This window comes from Macrosteles quadrilineatus, unplaced genomic scaffold (assembly GCF_028750875.1).
Source record: "Macrosteles quadrilineatus isolate MER2022 unplaced genomic scaffold, UCM_ALF_1.0 Scaffold_6__1_contigs__length_79288215, whole genome shotgun sequence".
NCBI lineage: Eukaryota > Metazoa > Arthropoda > Insecta > Hemiptera > Cicadellidae > Macrosteles > Macrosteles quadrilineatus.
This window is the reverse complement of record NW_026542599.1, coordinates 31,015,071-31,041,972: the sequence shown is the minus strand read 5'-3', so window position 1 is coordinate 31,041,972 and position 26,902 is coordinate 31,015,071. Positions and strand designations below refer to the sequence as shown.

Below are 26,902 nucleotides of genomic sequence, written 5' to 3'. Positions count from 1 at the left end.
AACCCGAAACAATATGAATTAAAATCTATATCTGTACGTTTTTAAGCGGAGTCAATATTGTCATAGTCCAGTAACCAATCTTTCGTAAATACACAAATACCATTAGCTACTTCCAAACAAAAACAGCTGTTACAACAGCACTTGCGACGTTGCCAGTTCGAAGGCCGCGGGCGGCCGTGCCCTAGTTTTGAGGTTTTTTGCAAAACATAGGTGAAAATACATGTTTTATCAGTGTTTTTGAAGATGCTAGGGTAAAATATCAAATTTCCACCACTACTTTTAAGGGGAGGAAGATGGGAAGACAAATTTCTTACCATAAAAATAAGATTTATATTAATAAATAAACAATACGATATTCGATACGATATTGGCTATAGGTGTATCGATACGGGCATATCGATACACTCCCACGTATCGTATCGATACAAAATATCGATATTTTGAGGTCCTTGTATCGATATCTGTATCGATACGTATCGATACGCACATCACTAAATAAAACATAAACGTGGATAATTATTTTCCTAGATAATTTTGTTTTACATTTACAGGTCTCTATTCGCCTAGCAAAGGATCGGTGATTGTGGATGGAGTGAATATTTTTGATGACATGGATCGGTTCCGGCACAATCTCGGACTTTGCCCTCAACACAATCTGCTGTTTTCTTATCTCACTGTTCTAGAACACCTTGTATTTTTTGGAATGGTAAGGAGATAAAAATACTTAATTAAACTGGTTTCTATTTTTAATATCACATGAGCCAGGACTATCTATTTCCATGTGCCTGTTCAATAGTTCTGACATAATAATGCATTGCCTCTGTAAATGTGCTTATTACTTTTTTACTACTGTTATTCTTCTATTTTGTGCTCCAATTGTGTATGTTACTAATTTTAATAATGACCTAAAAGAACGATGAATAACCTAAATAAATGATGACCTAAACGGTAGAAATAAAGAAATGCATTCTTAGCTAATAACGGCTAGCTTAGAGACAACCAGTTTCAATTCAAGTTTCAGCACGCAATGCTATATTTTTTATCATTAGTATGAAATACAAATGGCAACAACAGTATGGTTCCAAATTTGCTGGAGGATTTCCATTCTTAATTCCTCCTCTGTGTAACACAAAAACGTCATTGAGACTTGCAACATACTTCCTCTTAAAACTCCAAATAATAGGAACAGACTGGTAAAAAATAAGATATGTATGTTATAGATTTGATTAAATATTCATATATTGATCATGATTACAGCTGAAAGGTCTGCCCAAAGATCGTGCCGAGGCTGTAGGAATGAAACTGCTTGTGTCTTTCCACATCACCAACAAGAGCAATCAGTACGTCGCTCAACTGTCAGGGGGGATGAAACGGAAACTGTGCCTCGCCATTGCCTTGATGGGCGACCCAAAGGTAATCATTGAACAAATAACTACAACTGTTATGTGCAACCACTTATGTAGATGTTGAGTAAACACTGTAAATCTTATGGGTAATCAAAATTAAATAGTAACACAGCAAACACGGTTGTTCTTTCAGGAATCAAATGTCGATTCAAATTTGCTCTCATCACTATTTAGATTTAGTTCTGAAATCAGTAGTATAGAAAGTTAAAATTTTTGTTTCTTGTGTTCTAATGTTTTAATTTTCAGATCCTGATGTTGGATGAGCCAACTGCTGGGATGGATCCAGAGTCAAGAAGGGAAGTCTGGGATATACTTTTGGTAAGAATGGGATACTCATCCTTTTCAACATCAAAATTTATTAAAATTGGATCCAAAACGCAAATGTTGATAGAATTAACCTTCTTTGGAAACAATGGAACTACTTAATCATTTCCGAATTTCAGCTCATTTTTGTAGTCAATCCCCACACAGCTCCTACATCCAGATATAACTGAATACATCTCAATAGGTTTGCCATAGCTTGAAATATTTAAATCTCAGTGTGCTTAATCGTTTTTCTTTGTAGCTTAGTGATAACGTTTGGGCTGATATGCAAAACATTGCTGGCTTAAGACCTACAACATCTGAAGCCTGCACTATCTTATCACTGTAGTTACAATGGCTTGTCTATGTGGAAGTGACATAACGGTACTTCCATTTTAGATCACTACAAAGCCAATCAGGTCGATAGTGATCCGAAATTTAGGTTTTTTTTTAAAGAGTCATACATAATTCAGTTTCTAACTAAAGCCAAATTATGCTAATCTATCATAATTAATTAATGTAAGCGCAGACATTATTTTGTCAACTTCCAGAACTATAGAGGAGCGAGAACAATTTTGATAACAACTCATTTTATGGAAGAAGCAGATGTTTTGGGAGATAGAATTGCAATAATGGATCACGGAAGAGTTAGCTGCTATGGAACCTCGATTTTCTTGAAAAAGTTGTATGGTAAGTTTGAGTCTTTGTGGAGATGAGAAATAATTTATTTGTTGTATATGTAGCAAAGTTTAGTATGCATTAACTTTTGACTATATATACAGGGTGACCGTTAACTCTTAGGACGACTTTATAACTTTTAAACGACAAACGATATCACAACCAAATTTGGTATACAGTTACTGGAAATTGTAAGCTACTTTTCTGTGTACATGGTGGTCGGATATCACATTTGGGGGGCGGCCCGTCGGGGGTCAGAAGAAAATCTTTAATGACAGCCTATGTTGAGTTGTACATCATTTTAAAGGTCTACTTCAACTGAAAACAATGCCGCAAACCGCACTTCAAAAGGTTGATCCTGTGCAAAATGGCAGATGTTCAATAATTTTCAAAATTAGCCAATTTCTTTTAAATTAAAACACTTTTTTAAATCTTTAAACAACTGTCATTTTTTAACGGATGGTCCTTTTGAAGTACGGTTTGCGGCATTGTATTCTACTAATAAATACCTTTAATTTGATGTGCATATCAACCTATGCTTCCATTCAAGATTTACTTCCAACTCCTTGTGGGCCGTCGCCCTGAAGAGTTATTTGGATCACTGAATGTGAAGTTATGGGAATCATTTTAAAGGGAATTTTAAGCAAAGAAGAATGCCGCAAACCGTACTTCAAAAGGACCATCCGTTAAAAAATGACAGTTGTTTAAAGATTTAAAAAAGTGTTCTAATTTAAAGAAATTGGCTAATTTTGAAAATCTTTGAACATCTGCCATTTTGCGCAGGATCAACCTTTTGAAGAGCGGTTTGCGGCATTGTTTTCAGTTAAAGTAGACCTTTAAAATGATGTACAACTCAACATAGGCTGTCATTAAAGATTTTCCTCTGACCCCCGACGGGCCGTCCCCCAAAGGTGATATCCGACCACCATGTACACAGAAAAGTAGCTTACAATTTCCAGTAACGGTATACCAAATTTGGTTGTGATATCGTTTGTCGTTTAAAAGTTATAAAGTCGTCCTAAGACTTAACGGTCACCCTGTATGTATACACTATTGTAGAATTGACACACCATTCTCATGTAAAAGTTGTACTTTAGTTGTAATAAAAACTTAGCTTGGTTGAACCACCGATAGAGTGTGTAGCTGAAAAATACTATTTTTTCTTATGAACCATTTATTTAATCATCTAATAACTTTTTGTGAACTATGGCATATTTTATGCCACCATTCACTATCAGAGCATAACAAGCTTAAAGAGGATAGTACTACCAACTACCACATTAGCACATCCAATGAGAGGTTCTTTCAACTATATGTTCTTTTAAATCAAAACATTTAAAAAAGCTTAGTCAAACAGAGACAATTGTACTGCTTACTCTCTGTGATCTGAGCCATACATTTGACACTGTGTCTCATGAGATGCTCCTGAAGAAGCTCTACTTCTACGGGCTGGACGGAGTCGTGCTCTCTACTCTTCGATCCTACCTTCTAGATTGCACACAGCTGGTGACCCTGGCAGGGGCCTCCTCCTCTTGCAGTGCAGTAGAACATGGAGTTCCTCAAGGATCCATTTTGGGGCCGCTTTTGTTCATAATTATGATGAATGACCTGGATGATAATGATGGCAGTACTCTTCTCTTTGCGGACTAAATTCAAAAGTCTCATAAACCTTTCATACTATTTTAGAAATGTTTTCATTATTTTCTTTTTATTACTTATTTTGTAATTTTTCAATTTGTAGAACCTAATTTTCATGGTGAAGTTAGTTTATCTCAATAAAAAGTACAGTAGATTAACTTTGCAAACACCTTAAATTCTGTAAGAAATAATCGTTATTTATTCTTTATTCATTCAGCTATTCCAAAAATGTTTTTTTCATGTTTACAACTACAGGTACAGGTTATCACATAGTTATTTTGAAAGAAGCTGAAAAATTGGAAGTTCCCATTACCACTGTGATGGAAGATCACTTAAATGACCCCAAGTTGAAGACGAACTTGCCGACACAGTTGTCTTACAACGTGTCCTCGAATGACGCTGCAAAGTTCCCTTCGCTTTTTGAAGTTTTGGAAAACAGAAAAACTGAGTTGGGAATAACAGGAATCAGTATAGCCTGTACAACAATGGAAGACGTGTTTCTTAGGTAAGTGGTTTGTTTGACATTTGACATTATTTAAGTTTTTCTGTTATGAAATTGTTGAGATGAATTAAAAAACTATTGACAATATTTTCCTCAAAGCAAATAAAACGACACAGTGTAATCTATACAACTGTGTTATTTTTTGTGATTACATGAAAGAATCACAAACGCTTTCAAGGGAAAGCCCTCCAGTCAACTCAAAATTTGTTTATATTCCTTGGATCGAAAGTGTCTCTTCTAAGTGCAATATGAATCCCTTTCTGCACTAAGTCCTGACATAGTTTCAATTTACCATCACCAAAACTTGACTATATCATATAGTTTGATTCACTTCCACTGCAAATCTCCAATATGAAATGAATTGAATATTTACTCTTTACTTTCCCTAAGAAATACAAGATTTATCTAGTAACTAATTTTTTCAGAGTCGCTGAAGGAGGTTTACCATTTGAAGTGAAAGCAATTCCAGCGGAACTTATCTTAAGCTCTCTCCCTGTAGGTATGTTTTAAAGACTTTTTAAATATTAGCATTCTTATAAATTTCTCTCAACGTTGAACCATGATAATTACGAATACTAAGATCAATTCCTGTCCAGACTGCAATGATTCATCGCTAATCTTCATTTTGAACTGAATGAAAATTTAAACAACCAGATGTTAATGATTTGTTTTGATCTTAAATAAAGTATACTAGAGGTCATCCAGTGGTCGAAAACTCGACCAAAGATATGTAATGTACAAATTTCTTTTTATTTTCACCCCACGCTGTAAATAAACCATGTGATTGGAATTTCTTACATTTGTTTTGATTTTCTGTTTATATTTCGTTCTTATTTTGACACCAGCATGGCAACCCATAAGCTTATTTTTAGCCTATTTCAATGTATAAAGGAACTCTGCACATCTACAGGAAAATATCTTTCTTACAGTATGTGTAGATTTTCCCTGCGATGTACAAGAGCTGAGAAAAAAGGTTTTAAAGAAACATGCTTGCCTATTAATATACAGGGTGAATATAAAGTCAAGACCCCCCCCCCTTTAATATTTTTCCCATTAAATATAGAGATATCCTTTTGGTGGTTGTGCAATCTTAGCAGGAAGTTTCATTTTATGATTTTGAAATTTTTAAGTGTCCCCCCGAAAAGGGGGGATTTGGAGGGTAACTCAAATATTTTAAATGTAAACCCCCTTCAAGTGACACCTCATTTTGAAGTGTTTATAAAAACTTAAAGAATGGTGAAATCTAGAGGTCGCTATCTCTTTTCTATCCAAAATGGTAGCCCGTCAAATGTTGTAGAAAATCAATGGTAAAATTGGTTCGTAATAGTAATATTGGCTACCACTTTTGTTAGAAAAGAGATAGCGACCTCTAGTTTTCACCATTCTTTAAGTTTTTTGTAAACACTTCAAAACAAAGTATCAAAAAATGGGGGTTTACATTTAAAACTTTGGAGCGTCCCCCCAAAAGGGGGGATTTTGGGGGCAACTAAAATGTTTTCAATATAAACCCCCATCAAGTGACACCTCATTTTGAAGAGGTTACAAAAACTTAAAGAATGGTGAAAACCAGAGATCGCTATCTCTTCTCTATCCAAAATGGTAGCCAATATTACCATTACGAACCAATTTTACCATTGATTTTCTACAACATTTGACGGGCTACCATTTTGGATAGAGAACAGATAGCGACCTCTAGTTTTCACCATTCTTTAAGTTTTTGTAAACACTTCAAAATGAGGTGTCACTTGAAGGGGGTTTACATTTAAAATATTTGAGTTACCCCCCAAATCCCCCCTTTTGGGGGGACACTCAAAAATTTCAAAATCATCAAATGAAACTTCCTGCTAAGCTTGCACGACCACCAAAAGGATATCTCTGTATATTTACTTGGAAAAATATTAGAGGGGGGGTCTTGACTTTTTATTCACCCTGTATAGAAGATGCATTTAAATTAGTGGTATTGAAGAGTATATTTCTCTTCAATCTATTTTTTTTAAGTCCTTTATTAGGACAAAATATCCGTGTTATGTGTTCTGATGTAGTTTTGTATCTATTAACCCCTGCCTCGACTCTAGTTTGTATGGGTAAAAAAATAGAACTCTTTGAAAAAATCTCTCATATGATTTATTTGTCATACTGAAACCTTGTTCCTTTTATAGTTCAGACCAGGATTCGTTTGGAAGGATTCATGCTTGCAATACATCAACTACGAGCTCTCTTTGTCAAGAAGATGATTTTTCTTTACAGAACATGGTTTGGAACTTTGATTTTTGTAAGTTCAGTTTTTTTTAGTTTATATGTTATTAAAAACTCCAAAGACATTGATTTACGTAAAAATCTAGATTGGGTTTTTAGTCCAAATAAAATAATTTAAAAAACACATCCTTTCAAACTCAAAATTAAATTTAAAAAAATACAAAAAATTAATTTATTTCATCAATATTCTATACCAATTGGTTTTGAAAATATTGATTGAAATTAAATGAACACAATTTGTTGTACTCTTTAATATCCTTTTGGAGGATTAATTGTCTGCTGTAGATCGCTTTTTCAGATGCCCCTTCAGCAATTTGGCAAATAACTTTATTTAATTATTATTGATATTAAAACTTAAAGCAAAACGTAACTTATCAGTGTTTTAGAAGCAAAAAAAGAAGTCAATCGTTGATATATTTAGTGTGTGTTAATTTCCCAACTGAAGCCTTACTTAGTATGAACGTTTGTGGCAAAGGGGGGATTAATTTCAATTTCCCCTCATACAACCAGTGGCGGCTCCAGAGGGGGGGCGAAGGGGGCGACCGCCCTCCCCTCGGGCATACATAATATATTTATTTTACTACAAGTAATACAGTAGTGAATACACATGGTTTAAAATAATTTGTCACACTATAACTTTGGACAAATAAATGGTATAAAACTGCCATTTTGGAGACTTAGTTTACACAAATTTTTCGGGGGGGGGTACCCCCGAACCCCCCAGGCCCCCTGGTTAAATTCAGAATATTTTTTTTTCGGCTTAGTTTAGCCGTAATCATCAGCCATTTTGTATATTTTTTTAAATAATAAATATCTCTTAAAAGCCCTTGGAAATATTTGTATAAAACTTAGTATAAACTTTAAGTCTACAGGTATAAACATTCTCCGAAAATATTGTTGATCAGGTTCATCAAATTTCAAAATGGTGGCCATTTAAAATTTTTAAAGTAAAATTCCATGAAAACCAGTCATTTAAGCAAAATTTTAAATGACCGCCATTTTGAGATTTGATGAGCCTGATCAAACATAGTTTTGGAGAATGTTTATACCTGTAGACTTGAAATTTATACCAAGTTTCATAAAAATACCTCCAAGAGTTTTTGAATTATTAATTATTTTCAAAAAAATACAAAATGGTAGATTACGGCTAAACTAAGCCGAAATCGAAGAAAAAATTATTCTACATTTTCGACTTATTTTTGCATGTAAAAACTGAATCTGCACAGCCCGCTACGCTTTACTGAAACACCCTGTATGGTGGCCGACTTAAACAGCCAATTTTAATTTCCCCTTATTCAAGTCTATTCATAAGGGATTGGCTCCGTTATGTAAATATAAGGTAAATTCAGTATACTATCTATGGTAGACGACTTTAACAGCCAGCCATATGATATATACACAATCAGTTTGAAATCGGCCTACTTATAAGCCATTTTTCTGTAATATAATATTTTTATTCAGTAAACCCTAAATGTAAACTAGACTAATTCACAATCTAATAAAGCGAAAAAAAAACTAATTACAAATGTTTTAAACCTAGGCTCTGACTCCACTATTAGCCATCATACTGATACTTAGTGGAGGTTTGCTGAGTGAGATAGAACACATCGACGACTCTATTGAGATGAATCTAGCGATGTACGACAACACAGAAGTACCCTACACATTTTCTCATCACCAAGTAGTTAAGGACAGCTTTAATGATATCGTCATCGCTCAAGGAAGCTCTCCGGAAGAATTTGATGTCAATATCAACGAAGGTATGGTTTGTAGTTTTATACACTGGGGTCTGTATTACAGGTTGCAATAATTCTTCTGAAAATTTGTACAGCAATTTTAAATTAAATTTTGGTCCTTGTTTATAGGTTGAAACAGTTGGTTTGTTGGTGCTAATTTTTATAATAATAAATTATAGTTGATCATTAAGGCAACACAGAAAGGACTATGAACTAAAAAAAATGTTTGAAACTTTTTAAGACAAGTTTGATCTTGATCCTCAAGCTAATGTAGAAATGTTGTTGGGATACAAGGCCTTCAATAGTTAGTTGTTCAGTGTAACATACACTCATGTAGTTTTGGTGTTTGAAAGAAAATCATTGTTTTGAAAAGGCTTAAAGATTCTGATTAGGTAATGTTTTCCAATTTCACAATGGAATTGCCAACGGAACTTTAAAGTAAAAAAAGTTTGTTTATAGGCCTATAATTTTGAGTATTCTACCTGAAATAGTATAAAAAATGTGCATGTCATCTCAATATTTTTAATTTAAAATTTTTCAAAAATTCTGTCATGCAGGATTTTAAAATTAACAGACATTTTGAATTGAATAAGTGCTACATTTTCCGATGCACGAAAATACTGCAATTGATTTATACTGCAACAGATCGTTCTGATAGAAACTTTTGTAAAATAAACCTTTATTTGTTTTTTTTTATTCCTTTATTTAGTTTTTTTGGAAAGCCCATTCTCCCAATGTTCGTTTATTGAGAGCTGACGTAAGAAAAATCAGCTCTATGACATAATAACAATATTATAAATCAATGTGAATAGACCTTCTTTCTTTATTTCCCAATATAGTAATACAGAAATTGTAGTTTCTTACAATGTTTTCTATCGTTTTGGAATATGCTGTTTCACTACCTGTATCCAATGGATAATTTTGCCTTATCCGTCCTTAAAGCTCACTGACTATATTTTTTCAGGTTTGAAAACCAGAGTGCAGGAGGACAAGTCTTACTACCACCGGACCGTGGTTGCTGTAGAGTTCAACCGCAGCGTGATCTCAGCTCTACACAACGGCTTGGCTGTACATGCAGCTCCTGTGGCACTCAATCTCATCACAAACTCCATACTCAAGTCTTACAGTCCAACCAGCTCGGTCACTGTGATAAGCCACCCCTTCCATGGCATTAAGGTACAATAGAACTCCAAACCGGAGTAAAACTACAATAAATTTTATCTCCGAAATTCGTTATTCAGTGACTAAAGATCAGCAATTAATGTGTGACTTGTCATTACAATTCATGCATTACAAATTGAAATAATGTATATACCGTACAGGATGAATATACAAGAATATTTAAATAATATATCACAGTTGGGAAGATAAACGTTTCCATATAATTTGTATCTCCCTTTGATTCATAACATAGTGATGGAAACACTTTACTCCATTCATTTTTTGTCAACTAGACTTCATTAGCATTTGACGTCTTAGACCACAAAAATCTACTCACAAAACAAGATTCATACATGGCTATTGGCTGGAGGATAGATTTTTCTTCATATCATTTTTGAAGAGACTGATGGCTGCTAAGGTTTTGTTTAACGTCCCACCTTTCACATCAGAACGCTAAGCTCTAGTCCTCGATCGTTTTTCACATAGCTTCAAGCAAGGTCTAGAGGTAGCGGCATTATCTCTTTGATAAAGGACACTGGTAGTTGGTATTATTTGAACCCGGGAACTTGGGGACGGTAATCCAGTGCTATACCACTAGACCGGCTTGATTTCCAAAGGGCTGAAAACTGGCTGGATTAGTAGTGGATCAAGTCAAGAACACAACATTGGTTTCAGATGTTTAGCCTCGATGGGAGCTTGATGGAGACCTTAATCGATGGACTTCCCTCACACATTGTGATTCATTCAAGCTGAAAATCAATGGAATTTTGTCAAATGAAAATAGACTATTTTATGTACAGTTTAAGTATCTAGTATTTTGAAATAACTGATAACTTTAACACTTTTTTTGTTTGACAGGAAAATCTGTGTGACAACCATGAGTTGATGAGTGAAGCAGTGGCAGTCGTCAAAGCTCTGCCATGGGTGTTACTGGTTTGTGGGCTCATGATTATAGTTGCCAGGTAAACATAAACACTTAAAATATAATCCCCTTGTGTACTAACTTGCCCTTTAACTCCATAGATTTTATAATGCATATTTTTACTATGTTTCCAGGTTTATCTCTCTGCCATTGATCGAACGCGCTAATGGAGCCAAGCCGCTACAGTTAATGACTGGTGTCTCCCCATTCATCTATTGGCTCAGTCACTTTCTATGGGATTTCATCATCTACTTCACCGCAACATCACTAATGATTGGAGCAATTTGGCTGCTAGATGTTGACAAGACGATTACAATGTCTGGAAAAATGCGTGAGCAACTTTCATCCAAATGATAGTTTGCTAGACTTTTCCCTTACTGTCTGAAGAGTTGAATAATCTTACAGACTAGATTGCAGCAAGTGGCTTATCTATGAATCTGTCAAAAATACAATGATTGAATTATTTTGTCTTTTATTTGAATTAGGGAAAATTCTCAATAAATTCAAACAAAATTCTAACCCTCAAAATTCAGTCGATAATCTGGATATTGAAATTCTCAATTATATTGCATATTTCAAATAGAATCCATATCTAAAAATATTTAGCTTCAGCCACCTTTTTTATTTGCGTAGTTACAGGAGCAAAAAATCTTGAAAACCGAAATCACAATCTATGACACATGGACAGATTGCATAGGGCTCAACTAGCAGAGCTATAAAACTTTGTTCTATACCGGTACTATAAAAATTTGAATGAATAGTTTTTGGTCTCTAGGGACATCAAAATGAAAAAGTATATCGGTCCCGGGTCTAGTTCCTGCCGTGCCACATACGGTAATAGCTACTTCCCTATAGGGAAATTTGCTAAAATGTATTGGAACCCGCAAAGCATAGACTAACACTGTTGAACTTTTCTCCTCAATAAAAGGTTCCTAAAATATTTAATGAGCCACTATCGATTATATGAACCATTTTTCAAAATCCAAAGAAATTTTAAGGAGTGGTTACTGGTTACGGTACTGGAAAAGGCTTGTTGTTAAGTTTGCGTAAAGCTTAAGATACAATTAATCACCTGCCAACTAACTGTGTTGATATCTTTTGAACTGTAAATTAACCGCTTTTGTTTCTTTCAGATTTGCTCTTCTTTTTGATACTTCTCTATGGAATAAGTGGGGCTCCATTTGCATATTTAGTCACTTTCCTGACAAAGTCATCAGCAAAAGCCATATCTTTATTTTTGATGTTTAACCTTGCAACAGGTATATATTGCCCTTAAAAATAAACTTTAATTAATATAGTAGCTTTTATGAAGATTAATGAATAAACATCAGTGAAAATGCTTATCTGAATGGATAAGAGTCCAATCCGGCTCAACATTACATAATCCAAAAGAAACACATACTTTACACTAGGCACAAAACTGTAGTGTAAAGTACTGTATGAGTTTCTTGTGCCAAATTGGACTCTTTCCTATTCGCTATCCTCACAAACAATGGTAAAAATGTAGTCACTTGTGTTCTATATATTATTAATATTGTAAAAAGTTCAAATTAAAATTAGAAAATATACAATACAGTTTTTCTAACTAATAAGCTGTAAACATATATTTAACCAAGCTCATACTGACACAGTATTTCAACTTTTAAAATTGTACTTCACACATCTCCTCTTCCGTTCTGGTTATTCCTAGGTATGGATATCGACTAGACCTCTCCATTTGCTATCTCACTCATCTCATCTTCATCTATCCATCTTCTTCTAAGCCTTCTTAGTCTTCTTCACACCATTACTCCATTTTCTAAGGAGTACTTCTTTTTCATGTTTTCTCACATGCTAAACCATCTTAGTCTGGTTATTTCTACCCTCGTCCATAGCTGTCTCTATCAACCCCTCTCTACCCCACTTTTTTAAACTACAAATAAAATAAACCTGTCATTGGTAATATGTGCATCCAATTGCTTTTAATATTTCCTACTGATACACCAACCAGCCAAAGGATAGAGTAAGGAATAAAACGACTAATTAATTCTGTTGATCTTTAAATTCACAATGAAAATAGTATGGATTATAAAATCACCCCTATCAAATTGTCAGACCCTCCCTAGTAGCACAAATATATATTAAATACATATGAATAAATATATTTAAATTCTATTTTATATATCTCAAGTGTGTATTAATGTCAATTTTATATAATACTAGCTGACCCGGCGAACTTCGTATCGCCTAAATTATAGGTTTCCCCTAAGACAGACCGATGGAAAGAAAGTACCGTTACGTTTAATTTTCAAGATGATCTTGTTCGCATCGCTCAATCACGTCCTGGTTGAAGTTCGTTCGCTACGCTCACTCACCTTTTGGTTGCAAATTAGCTGTTGTCATAAATGTAAAAGAAATAATAGTGCTGCACCCTGTTGGTAATCCTTGTAACTTTAATGCTATTGAACATCATAGAACAGAACCAACTTGTTTAATTGAAACAGCTGTTAAGATTCATTAATTCCATTTCTCATAAGGTTAACATGGGAAACTCCAGAGCGACTGGGGCGGAGCCCTTTTAAGAATTTCGAAACGGGAAATAGTTTACGTCCGATTCGCATACCTACAGAATTTACACACCAAATTTCATAACGATCGGTGAAGTCGTTCCGGAGGAGTTTGCAGACAAACACTGTGACACGAGAATTTTATATATTAGATTTAAAATATATTAAATATATAAAAAATATGTTTTTGAATTTATTAAATATTAGAAAAATATTTTCCAATAATATATTTTAGTGAATAATATTTTAATAAAAAATTTATTTAATATCTCTTCCAAACATCCCATGGGGTCTAAACATAAAAACATAAAATAATGAAGATTTAGTATGAAAAGCACAATTATCAGTTGAGTAAGTTGATTAAATAGTTCATAAAAACAAATTTTTAAAAAATTACTGGATAAATTTTTTTTAGCCCGGGTGGGTCTCGAACCTGGGTCCTTCGACTTATGAGCCTCTTACCTTACCTCTGAGCTACTTGTGACTGTTGTTGGCATTAGTTTTCAAATGGTGAAGGAGTGGCCGTCAGTTGCAATGGTTGCAATACTTGAACATTTTTTGATACTACAGTATAATATGATTCTGTTTTTCCGTAATTCGTTTCTTAAAAGGTCGCCAGTCACTAGCCCCCTTTTCTAGCCAATCATTTGAGATTTCTATGATCACATTCATTGTCACATATTGCAATCTATCTATATAAATAAAATTAGAGTTTTGTCTGTACATTGCTCAGAATTATATACTTTTAGGTTATTTTTACGTTTTATACATTAAAGAAGCAGAAACGAGTCTTATCTCAATTTCTGTCTGTCTGTCTGTCCCTTTGTCTGTAACACTCAAGATGGCATTTTACGCAATCTTCTCCGTGAAAACCAGAGTACATATCAAGATCCAAGCCATTTTAATGTATTCACTGGATTGGCGAGAGTGTCTTTAGTGATTTAAATATAGCCTCACTACTTTGTAAATAAAATTATGGACGTTCAAAAATGCAGTTTTGTGCGACTTTTGTCACATTTTCGTTCAATTTTTATCACAGAATCGTCTATGAAATAACGAACAGCTGTTCGGATCAAGATTATTTTTTCTAGCTGTCAATGACATGTTTACAAATGCTGTTTACAAATACCGCAACTATTTCGAATCACGTTTTGAAAGCAAATCCCAACCAAGTGAGATTAAAAACGTTTTTCTTACATAACGGATTTAATTAATCGCAAGTGCAATAATATAGTCTAATAGTGTAACCGTAAATGAAATTAAATAACTAGACATCGTCCAAATCGGAACCAGAAATTCTTTGAGTATAAAATGTTTCTTGAGTTTTGACAACCAGAAAGAAGAAGACCTTGAATCAGTGTTGTATAGGGCTGTGACACTGAAATGATCGTCGCCAATAGCTTACAAAAAAGGTTTCCACTCATTGACGGCGCTTCAATGGCGATTGTGTAAAGTGTAAAGTAAAAAATCACAACTGCAGTGGGTGATTGTAACAGAGGTTTAACAGAGGAAGTGCTAAACTCGCTTTTCCAATGTGTCACTTTCTGTTTCTACTCACCGTGTGATGCAATCGCTGGACCATACAGCCAATAGGCCCATAGCTCATATCTTGGGTACGTAAGCCTACATATTTATTCATAACAACCTTTTTGACGACGATCCTTGATACCGGTACTTTTCCATAGAATACATGGCCTACCTACTTAAAAAATAAAATTACAAATGACCAAAACCCCAACATTGTGTGATTTTCGTCACATTTCCTTCTAATGTTAATAGATATACTAATCATTGTTTAGAGAATGCGTAATCTCTTAAATAACAAAAAGTTGTTTGGGTAAGGTTGCTTTTTTTTCAAACTGACACTGATAAGTTTACGCTATAACTTTTTACGAGAAAATCCAAAAGCAAGAGATCAATAACCTCGAAGCTAGATATTAATGTATTTAATTGGTCCGATTTACTGTAATTCTTAGGTAGGTTCTTACGTAGGTACCGGTTCTTTTCCTTAGAACCGGTAGTTTACAAATTAGATATCGTTGGTGTTGCACCTTATTTATTAGAGCCGTCCGTATTCAATTTAAGTGATGTCTTAACTCTGTATAAGTTTTGCTTTTTCTGCCTGGATTCCAAATCTTAGCTTACCCGGTATGCTAAGAAAATGATAACCTATTTGAGTAAAACATTTGTTGGGCAAACCATCATGAATTGTTTACGCCTTTATATTGTTTATGTATCATAGTTCGTGGCCTTTGTTGGATTGTTGTATTGTGTTGTTTTGTTGTATGTTGGTAACGCATTAATGTCCTTATTTCTCAGTGTTTCACGGAATGAACAAGAGCACCTTTGATACTGAAAATGTCAACCGGAATAAAGTGTTAAATGGTGAGGTTGAGGTAGTACTTTAAATACGTTTAAGTTAACCGATGTGGAAAGTAACTTTCAATTATAGGCCTACTTTAGGGCTACGCTTCATGGATCTATAAAACATTTTTAAGTTTAATCATTGGACATATGGACCAAAACGATCCGGGCGACATTTAATTGCGAAGCATTTATTTTGGCTTGAACTGTCAGATACTGTATTTGCGAAGGTTTATATATAATAGTTTTGCCAGCATATCTGCAAATATGCAAACTAATTGCTGCTCTTAATCTTAATATAAGAAGGTTTCAACTGACTACTATAAGATCCCCGTGCGTAGAACGGGCACACTAGCTAGTTTAAAAAATAAAACCCATCAACACTTTTTTTTCGTTTGACCCAAATGTAGGCTGTCGAACATGTATACTGCCACTTAACTATATGCGCAATTTTTTCTTTACCTGCATGATAGAGTGACACCATTCAGAGTACGTATTATTATTAACTTAATTTTAACACTTTCACAATAGCAATTATCATACAAAAAATGCATGTATAAATTGATAGACACTATAAAAAACAAAAAGATGCAAATTATTTATTTGCCAATTATAATAGATTATATATATTCTACAAATTATTATTTTATTAATAAAAATATCTGACGTGTTTCAAATTATATTTATAAATACTTTAAATATATAATATAGTTTCAAAAATATGTTATATATATATTTAAAATATTCTCAACACATAATTTTTTTAAATATTTAATAGGAAAAATATACATATAAAATATGTATATTATAGATTCTATACTTATTTGATCAATATATATTTTGAATCTATTTTATATATTCAAAACTTATATTTAATTTATATTTTGCATTGCTTTTTGGTAATATATTAAATATATATTTGAATATATCAAACTATTATTAAAGATATATTATTTATATATTTTATTCGAGGTTCTATCAAATACAACTTTAAATATATAAAATATTTATAAAATACATATTTGTGCTACTAGGGCTGGAGGCAAAACCATGAGATTACACCTCCCCTAAATTTATCAATCCAGGCAAAGAAAGTAACTATTATAGAGCTGAAAAAATGTTGTAACATAACTACACACCACATTTCATAGTCCCCAATGTTTTGAAACTGATATTATACAAAAAGGCAACTTTTATATGTTTCCTTTCATAATTTCTGACAACATCAGTTACTTTTAGGATGAGTCTAAAGCATATTGCTAGAGACTTGAGAGTTAGGAAAGTTATATATTTACCAAGACCAGAATCTGTGACATCAATACTACAGTTAAGTTTGTAAGCTTAAATACTACGTCATAGACAACTTTAACATTTTTCCTTTCATTCTGACAACTAAACATCCAAACGTTTTCCAGGTGTTATTGCTCCCCTCGTAATGTTGGCAGTGGGGAAAGACTATCAATATCGCAAGCAAACGCCAAGCCTCACGTTTGACCTGATCAACAACCTACTGTGTCTAAATCCTCTTTATGCTCTGTGCGCTGCCATGTTGTGTTTAGTGAAGACAATGCTCGTAGAGAGTAGTTGCAAAAGATGCTCCGACTATTGTGATTGTAAGTATGTCTTCATCTCTGGTAAAAAAAAAAACTATTTGAACTTTGTTTTTGTCCATGTAATATTTTGACTAATAAAACCTGGTGGAGAGTAAGATACACTTAGCTTTGGCACTTAGACCCAGTGAAATTAGAGTTGCAATTAAAGATTGCTAATAATAATGATCTGGTCCGCAAGACAAACTAGTATTGTTTAAGGGGTCAATAGACACTCATATGCATGCAGTTTTGTAAGGATTGAGGACATATTTCTGGGCTGTATAAAATTCTACAGTTTTCTAATAGTTTTCTAGGGTTTTAGAGCAAAAGGGGTTGTTTCAATTCGTTTAGAGTTAAAAGGACTATAAAATAAAATAGACAATTTTATTCTAAATTTGTAGTTTTTTTTTTACTGATTTTCCGTTATTTAATTTGTATGGGAAAGTTCACAAGAGTTGTAATAACTTTCTAAACTTAATTTTCACAGCAATGGGGGTTATACCTCCTTGTTTAGAGTCAAAAGGACTAAATCCTTAACAAATGTTTTTTTATGGGGAAATTAATCTAAAAAAAACTAACAAGGGAGCTACAGCAGATAACTTAACAGGTTCAGCCGTCATATTCCTCTGTTTGTGTAGTCTACTGACACTCGGTAGTGAATTTGCTAAACATTATAAAATAACTGAAGATAAAAATAATACAGTTAAGAATGCATTTAATAATTAAGTAATGAAAGCAATATGGACATGATTGTGGTGTACCTACATAGTCATTTAACCTAATGTTATTTGAATAGGGAATAAGTCTGACATTTTTAAGGGAATATTTGAGTTAAAATCCAATCAGGCAAATGGAAATTCACTTATTTAGCAGGTTTGCAGACATTTGTATTACTGTACTCAATTGCGTCATGTTATGTTCAACATTTATGTTACTTTGTATTTCAGCTGAAGATATATTTGAGGAACAGTCTGAAAATTTCTTCAGCATTTTGCAATACGTTGTTTTTCTCTCGGTGGAATGGTTCTTCTACTGGTTACTGATATTCCTCATTGAGTTCGGACCTTTGATGAAACTGTTTTCCATGATCAAGAATCTGTGGATTGGACCGATGTTTAAGTTCACTGTCATTGATGATGATGACGTTGTGGAGGAAAAGCAGAAAGCAAAATCATTTCTTCATGGCAATTGTGAGTACACCCAAATAACTTGAGGTAAGGTTTAGATTAATTATTTAGAATATTTTTTTTTTTTTTTTTTTTTATAGAGGGCCAGGCTTACAAGTTACCATGGGATTGCATCGCAGCTAGAACAGCTTATTGTGCACCCTCGTTCACAGGTCCTCATTCTCCGTCAAATCCCAGGTCCTTGGTGAACCGTGAGAGCCTCTTGACTATGGTGACCTGTTCTTCCCTTTGATCTCCCATCAATAGGCCAAGGGATCTCATACGCAGACCTTGTAGGGCTGGGCACATATACCTTCACAGCTTTCACAAGGTCTCTGGCTGGGGCAAGCTGTAGCGAGATTTCCCTGAAAGGACTCAGCTCCTGAACTTGCTTGACCAGCCAATCCTTTGTGGCTGCGTCAGCACAGCCTCCACCTTTCTTCCTGGAGGCTTCATTAGAGTCAGCTTTGGGGGTACCACCCTTGCCCTGCTTTTTCCCAGCATCCTAGTTCCTGGAGGAACTGGCTTACAGGCAGCAGAGTTAGGGTGCTTGGCAGCCCACACCAGCCTCCTCTCACTTCTGGATAGCACCTTTTCGCCTTTGGCTAAAGCATCCGCTATCCTCCGTCTTTGCAACTCACCCCTGGAAAGTCGTTTTTCGTACGAGGGATCTCATACGCAGACCTTGTAGGGCTGGGCACATAAATATACCTTCACAGCTTTCACAAGGTCTCTGGCTGGGGCAAGCCGTAGCGAGATTTCCCTGAAAGGTCTCAGCTCCTGAACTTGCTTGACCAGCCAATCCTTTGTGGCTGCGTCAGCACAGCCTCCACCTTTCTTCCTGGAGGCTTCATTAGAGTCAGCTTTGGGGGTACCACCCTTGCTCTGCTTTTTCCCAGCATCCTAGTTCCCGGAGGAACTGGCTTTGCAGGCAGCAGAGTTAGGGTGCTTGGCAGCCCACACCAGCCTCCTCTCACTTCTGGATAGCACCTTTTCGCCTTTGGTTAAAGCATCCGCTATCCTCCACCTTTGCAACTCGCCCCTGGAAAGTCGTTTTTCGTTCCTTTCCGGTTTCTGCGAGCTTGTCGTCATCGTCAGATTTCAGTAGACCTTCCTCCTCCATTTGGGTCAGACTGTCTACATTGTTCTCACGAATACCAGGTATTTAAGTCCACCTCCCCAGTGACCCGATTACAGAGGTAAGGGGTGTGTACGACTGGGTTACCCCTGGTTCCCAGAAGGCTCCGTTAAGACACTGAATATTAGGCCCCCAGTGCCACAAGACTCTTGGCACGGATCGCATTACACCTTAGTCTAGGGCCCCCCTCACTTGGTTCTGTAGGTGGACCAACACCCAGTGGCAGAAGGTAGCTCTCCGCAGCTAACAAGTGAGAGTTGGGGTTTAGGTTGTGGCCAATCTGCCGAACCAACCCCGCATGCGAGGTTTGGCCGGAACGGCGCGAAATTTTCTCCCACTCACTAAACCCCATACCTTCCATTTAGAATATTGATTAGTTATAAACTTTCAATACATGTTCTTTTTATCTGTGGATTTTATGCTATCACTGACATTGAGTCTAATATTGCTTGACTCTACAGTTGCAAACTTAAATATTTTAACTGCATCTTTGAGGCTATTGTACTCAATATGAAGCAAGAGGTACAGATATATATTATGAAGAAAGAATAAGTAGAACCTCTCATATGCGGCCACCATGTGACCAAGTCCCAGGACGGATACAGGGACGTCCCTAGGGTTGGCGGCACCCGGAGCAAACGTGGTTGTGGCGCCCCCTCCCCTCCCAGTAATAATAGTCACATTCGCATATTTTAATACTATGTTAATTAATACAAATAGCCGCTGGGCGGCACCCCCTCAGCCACGGCGCCCGGGGCAGCTTGCCCCGGTTGCCCCCCCCCCCTTCGGACGGCCCTGGACGGGTAAACCAACCTATTACAAAAACAATCATCTGTGAGAGTGCTTGATTGGTTGAGACTAGTGTGTGCAACTTTTCATCTGCAAGCTGAATATTTTTCAATTTTCACTATTGGCTTCCAAGAAGTGGCCGGATATGGAGGGGTTCTGCTGTTGAGTACTGTGTTTTTGATTTCAACTCTGTGCCAAAAATTGTTGCTTGATGATAATTTATTTAAAAGACTATCATAAAGAGGCTACTTTTCTACATCATTTTAAAGAACAATATAGTCAACATCAGCATCAATCTAATTCTTTAAAACATGAAATACTGTACATAAAAACAGATTTCAAATTTAACAACAGAATATTTACACTAAGCAATGATCACCTTTAATTTGTTAGTTTATTGTAAATAAAGTTTTGCATATTGTATATCCTAAACTGTGATTACAATTTACCTAACAGCCCAGAGCGTACCAGTGTTGAGAGTGTGCGGGCTGGGTAAGAAATACAACAGAAACATCGCAGCAGTCCATGAAGTCAGCTTTCTGGTGGAGAAAGGTCAATGTTTTGGTCTCCTGGGGGTCAACGGTGCTGGGAAAACAACCACTTTCAAAATGTTGACTGGTGAAGAAACACCTACTTCGGGAACAGCGTCTGTACTCAATTTTGATCTTATTCGGCAAAAGACTCAGGTGAATGGTTAGAAAACAAGTATGAGATTTTTTGATGAGTGGTTTAGTCTAGTCACATGTTAATCATCATCAGGTCAGACCGGAGGCTGGTAAAAATTACTGTTGTAACATATTTAATTTGTAGGCCTATTTACTTGTCTTTGCAGTTTCAAGTCTCAGACATTTGTAAAGTGTTGGAAGACATTTTTTTATTATGTCCGTATGAAAGCACTAACTTGTGAAATATGAATTAAGAAGTTATTTAGGAGTTTTTGATGGTTTTAAGTTTAAGTCCAAGACAAGAGGTTTGAAATAGAATATAGACCCTTTAACATTGAAAAATAAATCTAGTTGTGATTTAAATATATTTTATTCAAAAATTTTCAAAATTTGTTTTTGTAACAAGAGGTTTTAGACTCTTGCCTTGAAAAATCTCCAATCTGTAAATTCAGAATAAAATTTAAACTAGGCCTACAACCTTTACAAATTTCAGAAACAGTCACACAGTATTTTCTCTCCAATGTAATATAACAGAAAAGTTTAAATCTTTTACCAGCTCTAACATATTACGACTATATTTGCTTAAGGTTTCACACCAACCCTTCTAGGTTTTTCCTGCTAAATTCAATTCATTTTTTTCTCAGTTCTTGGCTGAGATTGGATACTGTCCCCAATTTGATGCCATCATTGAAGATTTGACCGGAGAAGAAATGCTGCAGCTTTACGCTGCGTTACGGGGAACTCCTAGTGATGATATCAAGTCTAAAGTTGAAACTTGGGTCCGATTTATGGGTAAGCTGTTTGAATGATTCTTACAACTGATAAATTGTAGTAGACAGTGAATGATGACTGAGAGCTGGATCTGTTATAATTCAAAGACAAAGAATAAGGTTTTTCTCGTGCATGCATATGTTTATTACTTCCCTGAGGTTTGTTAACAAATCACAATAATGAGAAATAAGTATCCAAACAAATATCCTATTGTAAGTTATTAACTCTTTACTATTTTTTCTCTCTCAAGTGTACAAAAAACTGTTATTAGAATTTGTACGCTGCCGACATACCAGGCTGCTTATTTTAAGACGTAGATGAGTGATTGAGAAACAACGAGATGACAGCTTTGTTGCAGACTAAGATAAGCTGGTTCTTTAGTCCGGATCATTAACTAAAAGCATAGATCAGGGTCCAGTTTTGATTCATTAAAAATATTTTGACTTTTCTCTGGGTCAAAGTTTATGTATGTGTGTAGCTTAGTACCTAAGAATACGCCTCGTAACCTGAAAATTGCCGATTAGATCCTGAGAAATGTTTGAAGCACTTTTTACTGTAAAAATGATCCGATCACTCAAGCGTTCGAGTAATCAGCTAGGGTTTGTCAGTAACATAGCTTTCAAGTAATGTCTACTCTCTTTTTAAACTTAAAACATCACAACATGGTCTTTTACCTTTAAATCAATACAATAATTCAATTTTGCATATCCCAGGTATAGACGAGTACGCAAGAGCGCCCTGTGGTACATACAGCGGAGGCAACAAACGCAAGTTGAGCACAGCCATGGCTCTGATAGGAGATCCAGCTGTGGTGTTCCTGGATGAGCCCACAGCTGGTGTGGACCCGGTGAGCAGACGACGCCTTTGGGACGTGCTTGCTAGGTGTCAGAAGACTGGACAGGCCATCGTGCTTACATCTCACAGGTAGAAAACACACTTTTTGGGATTAGGTTTTAGAAATAAAATATTAAATGCTTTTAAAGGAAAATGGCCTGAACCCATCAAATTGTTTTGGAATGACACAGTTTAAGCGTATACCTCTCCTACTAAACGACAAAATTTTCATTCCTACTGATAGTACTTTTATTCACTTGATAAGTTATTTCATACGTATACTGACATTGAAACACAGAACTTAACCTCTTGCACTCAGACAGAAAGTACTGATCCACATTGTGACGCAAAATTCTAGGGGGGGAATAAACTAGTATTCACCAAAGTCAGGCTAGGCCTACCCTAGAACCGGCCACACTCAAATTTCTTCCCCGGAGTGCTCAGAAGGAGCCGAGAAAAATCCAGGGGTCAATACGAAGTTGTCACGGCTTTGACTGATAAATTTATTAAAATTTAATCGAAGGCTCAGAGCTCAGGAAACGTTCAGGAAATCCTGCAGACGCTCAGTTGGAGCTATATATCATCCTTACCTTCGTTAAAGTGTTTTGTTAAATTTTGCCTAACCTTTGGAATGACTCTGTAGGGCCGACGAGCATTCAATCTTAGCCAATGTGATGCAAATACTCCTATTAAACTGCAACTAATTAGTTAAAGACGTTGATAATTTATATAATATCGAATAAAAGGTAAAAACAATTCCTACAGAGTCGTCAGGGCCTAATTAATATGACTGAACGGATAATTTAACAAGAGAGGTTTAAAATAAATTTAATATTAATTTTCGTAGCTGATTATTCAACTCAGACAGCTCCCAAGACTTGATTCTTTCACCCGCCAAAGACGGGGCTTAGAACTCAGACGACAAGTCTCGGGGTATTAAAACGTCGAATTAACTGGAGTAACTTAAGTAATAATTAATCGTGAAACGAACAGAATAAACGTAATTTCGTAGCAAATTAATTTAAACGAACCGAAAGATATCCAACGCTAGTCACTGGCAGGCAGGAACTGGCGGGTCATGACTCAAGTTGGCGAAATTTAAGTTATTAAATTTAGATATTTAAAATCGAGTTCTGAAACGAAAATAGTCGTAAAACGAGAATGCGTGCGTTAAACGAAAATAAAGTAAAACGTAGAAATGGTCTAACTATTAGAATAGCTAACCTTCGTAATATCGCCGATCGGCGGGAATGCGTAAGTAGTCTTGTAACGATGATGTTACTTCGTAGACGGCGTGTGAACGAATAATCCTGTCTTGGAGCAAAATCCTTCGTTCCTGCCTGCTCGAGGCGTACGCGCTCAAGCGGCGAACTCAAGTACTCCTAGTCAACAGCTGATCAAATTCACTTGTTGAGCTGGTCTAGTTTCGTCTGTCGTCTGTCAACAAATAAACACCAGTTTGGGGTTATGTCGTCGGCGGCGTTAAATGTCTGTAAAATCGGCCGATTTAACTTTATTATGTGAAACGAAGTGCTATTATGAATGAATATGTAGTTGTGGATGTGTTTGTGTACTTCACTGTGAATAAAAATAGGCCTACGTTCTTTGGCCCATAGCCCAAGCTATGGCCAACACATAGGCCTAGGAATAGGCTATTGTGGTTAAAAATCGGGTAAGTTCTGGTGTTCATTTATTCGTAGTACGTTTTTACCCCCCTTAAAATTTGGCACCTTACAACATCGATTTAAAAGAACCCCCAAAATCATTTCAATCCTTGGCTGTCTGCTGTAGCTTACGTGGTCAATGCTACATCTTCCTCTAATTCTCTGTGTATCAGCCCAGAACCCAATGTGGTAGCTTCTCCCCACCAGCTCGGAGTGATCTTAGTTTCAAAGTTTTTTACTCAGTATCACCAATCACAGGCATAAAAACAAACAATAATTTGTGTATTTTGGGCAGTGCTGCTGAACTAGTGTTTTTATGTTGGACATCCAAGTGATAAAGGCGGAAATTAAAGGCAGCATCCAAACGGATGTGAAATTTATCTGAGCTGTTGTGCAAAAGACAACGACCAGTACAGCGAACCATCAGTCCAGACAGCTGATTAGGACATCACAAAACTACTCTTTTTGACTACAAAAAGTTATAATAATATGATTTTTTATATGGTCTACACAAGTTTTCACAAGTTAAGTAATTGTGTTATTTTATCGTTTTTTGGTTCGATTGTTGCAGCATGGAGGAGTGTGAAGCACTGTGTTCACGTCTAACAATTCTGGTCGGAGGCCACATGAAGTGTATCGGTAGCACTCAATATCTCAAACAGAGGTACGGACAAGGCTACACCATCATGATCAAACTTTTCACAAACAACCCTGACGCAGATGATGCATTGTTTGCATTCAAGAACGCTGTTAACAGAACGTTCTCCAGGTGTTTTATAAAGGATGAACACAAGGTTAGTTTGGATTTATGTTGTTTCAAATTTGTCCACAAAGATCTGTCTTCAAAAACTTTGTTTCTCGCAGTATGATAGAAATCAAGAAAAGTAACCTCTATAGTTTCTTTTTTTATGTTCAGGTATCAATGCCTATAATTTCATTCAATTCATTTAAAAGACTCAAAAATGCTATACCGTGCTCTTATTTAAAAAGAAGAAACCAGTAAACCTCATTTTTTTGTTACAGGGTCTTCTCCACTACCATATAGCAGACAACTCAATGCTACTATCAGTGTTGTTCTCTAAATTAGAAGATCTCCGCAGTCAACATTCCATTGTAGAAGACTACACAGTCGGAGACACCACCCTTGAACAAGTCTTTATGTCATTTGCAAAACAGGTTCCTCCAACGATAGTTATTGAACCAGTTGATGTTTGAACAAAACAAGTATTTATGTTGTTTGCAAAACAGGTTACTCCGACAATAGTTATCGAACCAGTTGATTTTCAAACAAAATAGAACAAGTTAGGATAGCAGCTAGCTTACCCATGGGGGACTTTCAAATGTAAAGAAACATTCACATTCTCTACACTCGACAAAGTCCCCCAGGCGACAAAATATTGTATGTTCAGAATTTATGTGGTATTCCCAGTTTCAAGAACAAATTATTAATGTTCAGTTTCTCTTCTGAATGTTCTATGGCCTACCTGCACTTTTCAAAGATTCTATCCTCCTTATTCACAATTCAAAATCCTGGCCCAGAGCCTTTTCTTGGAAAAAAACACTAAATAGAACAAGTGTTCATGATGTTGGCAAAACCGATCCCTCCTGAGGTAGTTTTTTTTCCTAGGTCGATAGGCACGAGCCTGGAATTGTTTTTCACATTACTTCAGGCTAGACCTAGGGGTTACGGCATTATCACTTAGATCAAATCCATTGGCGATTGGCAAGATTTGAACCCACTTGCTCTAACCATTTGGCCAGCTCGCTCCCCCCCTCCTATGGTAGTAGGCAAACCGGTTGATGTCTAGGCAAACTAATGCTTTCAATTGTGCGATGTTACAATTGTGAGTTCAAAATGAAAATTAATAACATTCAAGCAAAAAGCTCATAGTGCCATAAGTACTTGTGTTGTGGGATAATTCTTGTAACTTTTTTTAGTGAGTTTTGAAATTTTGTATACATTTAAACATAAATTAATTTGAAGCATGACATAACATATTGAATGGCTTATGCTTTAAGAGGGTTCCACCCGCCAGCTGTTTACCACGTAAACATGGTCCTACGAAAAAGAACCTCCTTGCAATATTAAAGTGTTTATCGAGTTGAAATAAACTGTAAAGTATTCACAATGATCCAAAAGATGCACTGGCTGACTGAAACTTCGTTATTGTTTCTTTAGGTATTTACAAAATCATATTGAAAATCTGTAAATAAGTATTTTTCACATGTGGTTTTAACTTCTAAATAATAGTAAAAATTTTGCTCTACCCACTGCAAGCTCTGATATGTTAAGAGCACAACAAGCACACAATCATTGGAAACAAATTTTTAGAATGTTGAGAGCTTGTACTGAAAGAGACATATTCAGGAACATTAGCATGTTTAGTTGCCGTCTTGAATTGACCGGGTAGAACCCTCTTAATGGTAAACAAAGTAAATATCAAAACTAAAATCCATCAAACAGTAAAACTTCTTTATAAAACTCTTTGTTGTTAAAATGTGATGTGTTTCATCCTTTATGCCAATGTTCAGATTACAGAGGGTGGGAAAGCTGTATTAAAAATAGTTATATCAGTTTAATTATTTACTTACTTTATAGAACTAACGATTTCATTATAAAAATCCCACAACACTACAGTAATTTACACAATCTTTACACTAATTTATTTGAGGGATCAGTTATATCGTTGATGATATTTCTTGTCCCTCAAAGGCTTTCAAAACATATTGTCGTCTATTACTTACTATAACCAATTTATCCTATATGAACA

General features: G+C 35.6%; 1 protein-coding gene across 1 annotated transcript in view; it reads left to right on the top strand.

The window, feature by feature from the left end:
• The window catches only part of LOC128997438 (phospholipid-transporting ATPase ABCA1-like), a 41,484-nt gene extending 15,689 nt beyond the window's left edge, over window positions 1–25,795 (top strand). Inside the window, exons 10-28 of the mRNA XM_054423075.1 lie at window positions 552–706; window positions 1,258–1,413; window positions 1,653–1,724; window positions 2,261–2,399; window positions 4,281–4,530; window positions 4,953–5,026; window positions 6,687–6,799; window positions 8,324–8,543; window positions 9,484–9,695; window positions 10,539–10,642; window positions 10,737–10,933; window positions 11,736–11,861; window positions 16,928–17,125; window positions 18,052–18,294; window positions 20,654–20,883; window positions 21,507–21,654; window positions 22,347–22,557; window positions 24,703–24,925; window positions 25,155–25,795. Of these exons, the coding sequence (XP_054279050.1) occupies window positions 552–706; window positions 1,258–1,413; window positions 1,653–1,724; window positions 2,261–2,399; window positions 4,281–4,530; window positions 4,953–5,026; window positions 6,687–6,799; window positions 8,324–8,543; window positions 9,484–9,695; window positions 10,539–10,642; window positions 10,737–10,933; window positions 11,736–11,861; window positions 16,928–17,125; window positions 18,052–18,294; window positions 20,654–20,883; window positions 21,507–21,654; window positions 22,347–22,557; window positions 24,703–24,925; window positions 25,155–25,346 (3,263 nt within the window). The 3' untranslated portion in view covers window positions 25,347–25,795. The remainder of the gene's footprint in view (window positions 1–551; window positions 707–1,257; window positions 1,414–1,652; window positions 1,725–2,260; window positions 2,400–4,280; window positions 4,531–4,952; window positions 5,027–6,686; window positions 6,800–8,323; window positions 8,544–9,483; window positions 9,696–10,538; window positions 10,643–10,736; window positions 10,934–11,735; window positions 11,862–16,927; window positions 17,126–18,051; window positions 18,295–20,653; window positions 20,884–21,506; window positions 21,655–22,346; window positions 22,558–24,702; window positions 24,926–25,154) is intronic.
• Window positions 25,796–26,902: the final 1,107 nt, after the last annotated feature.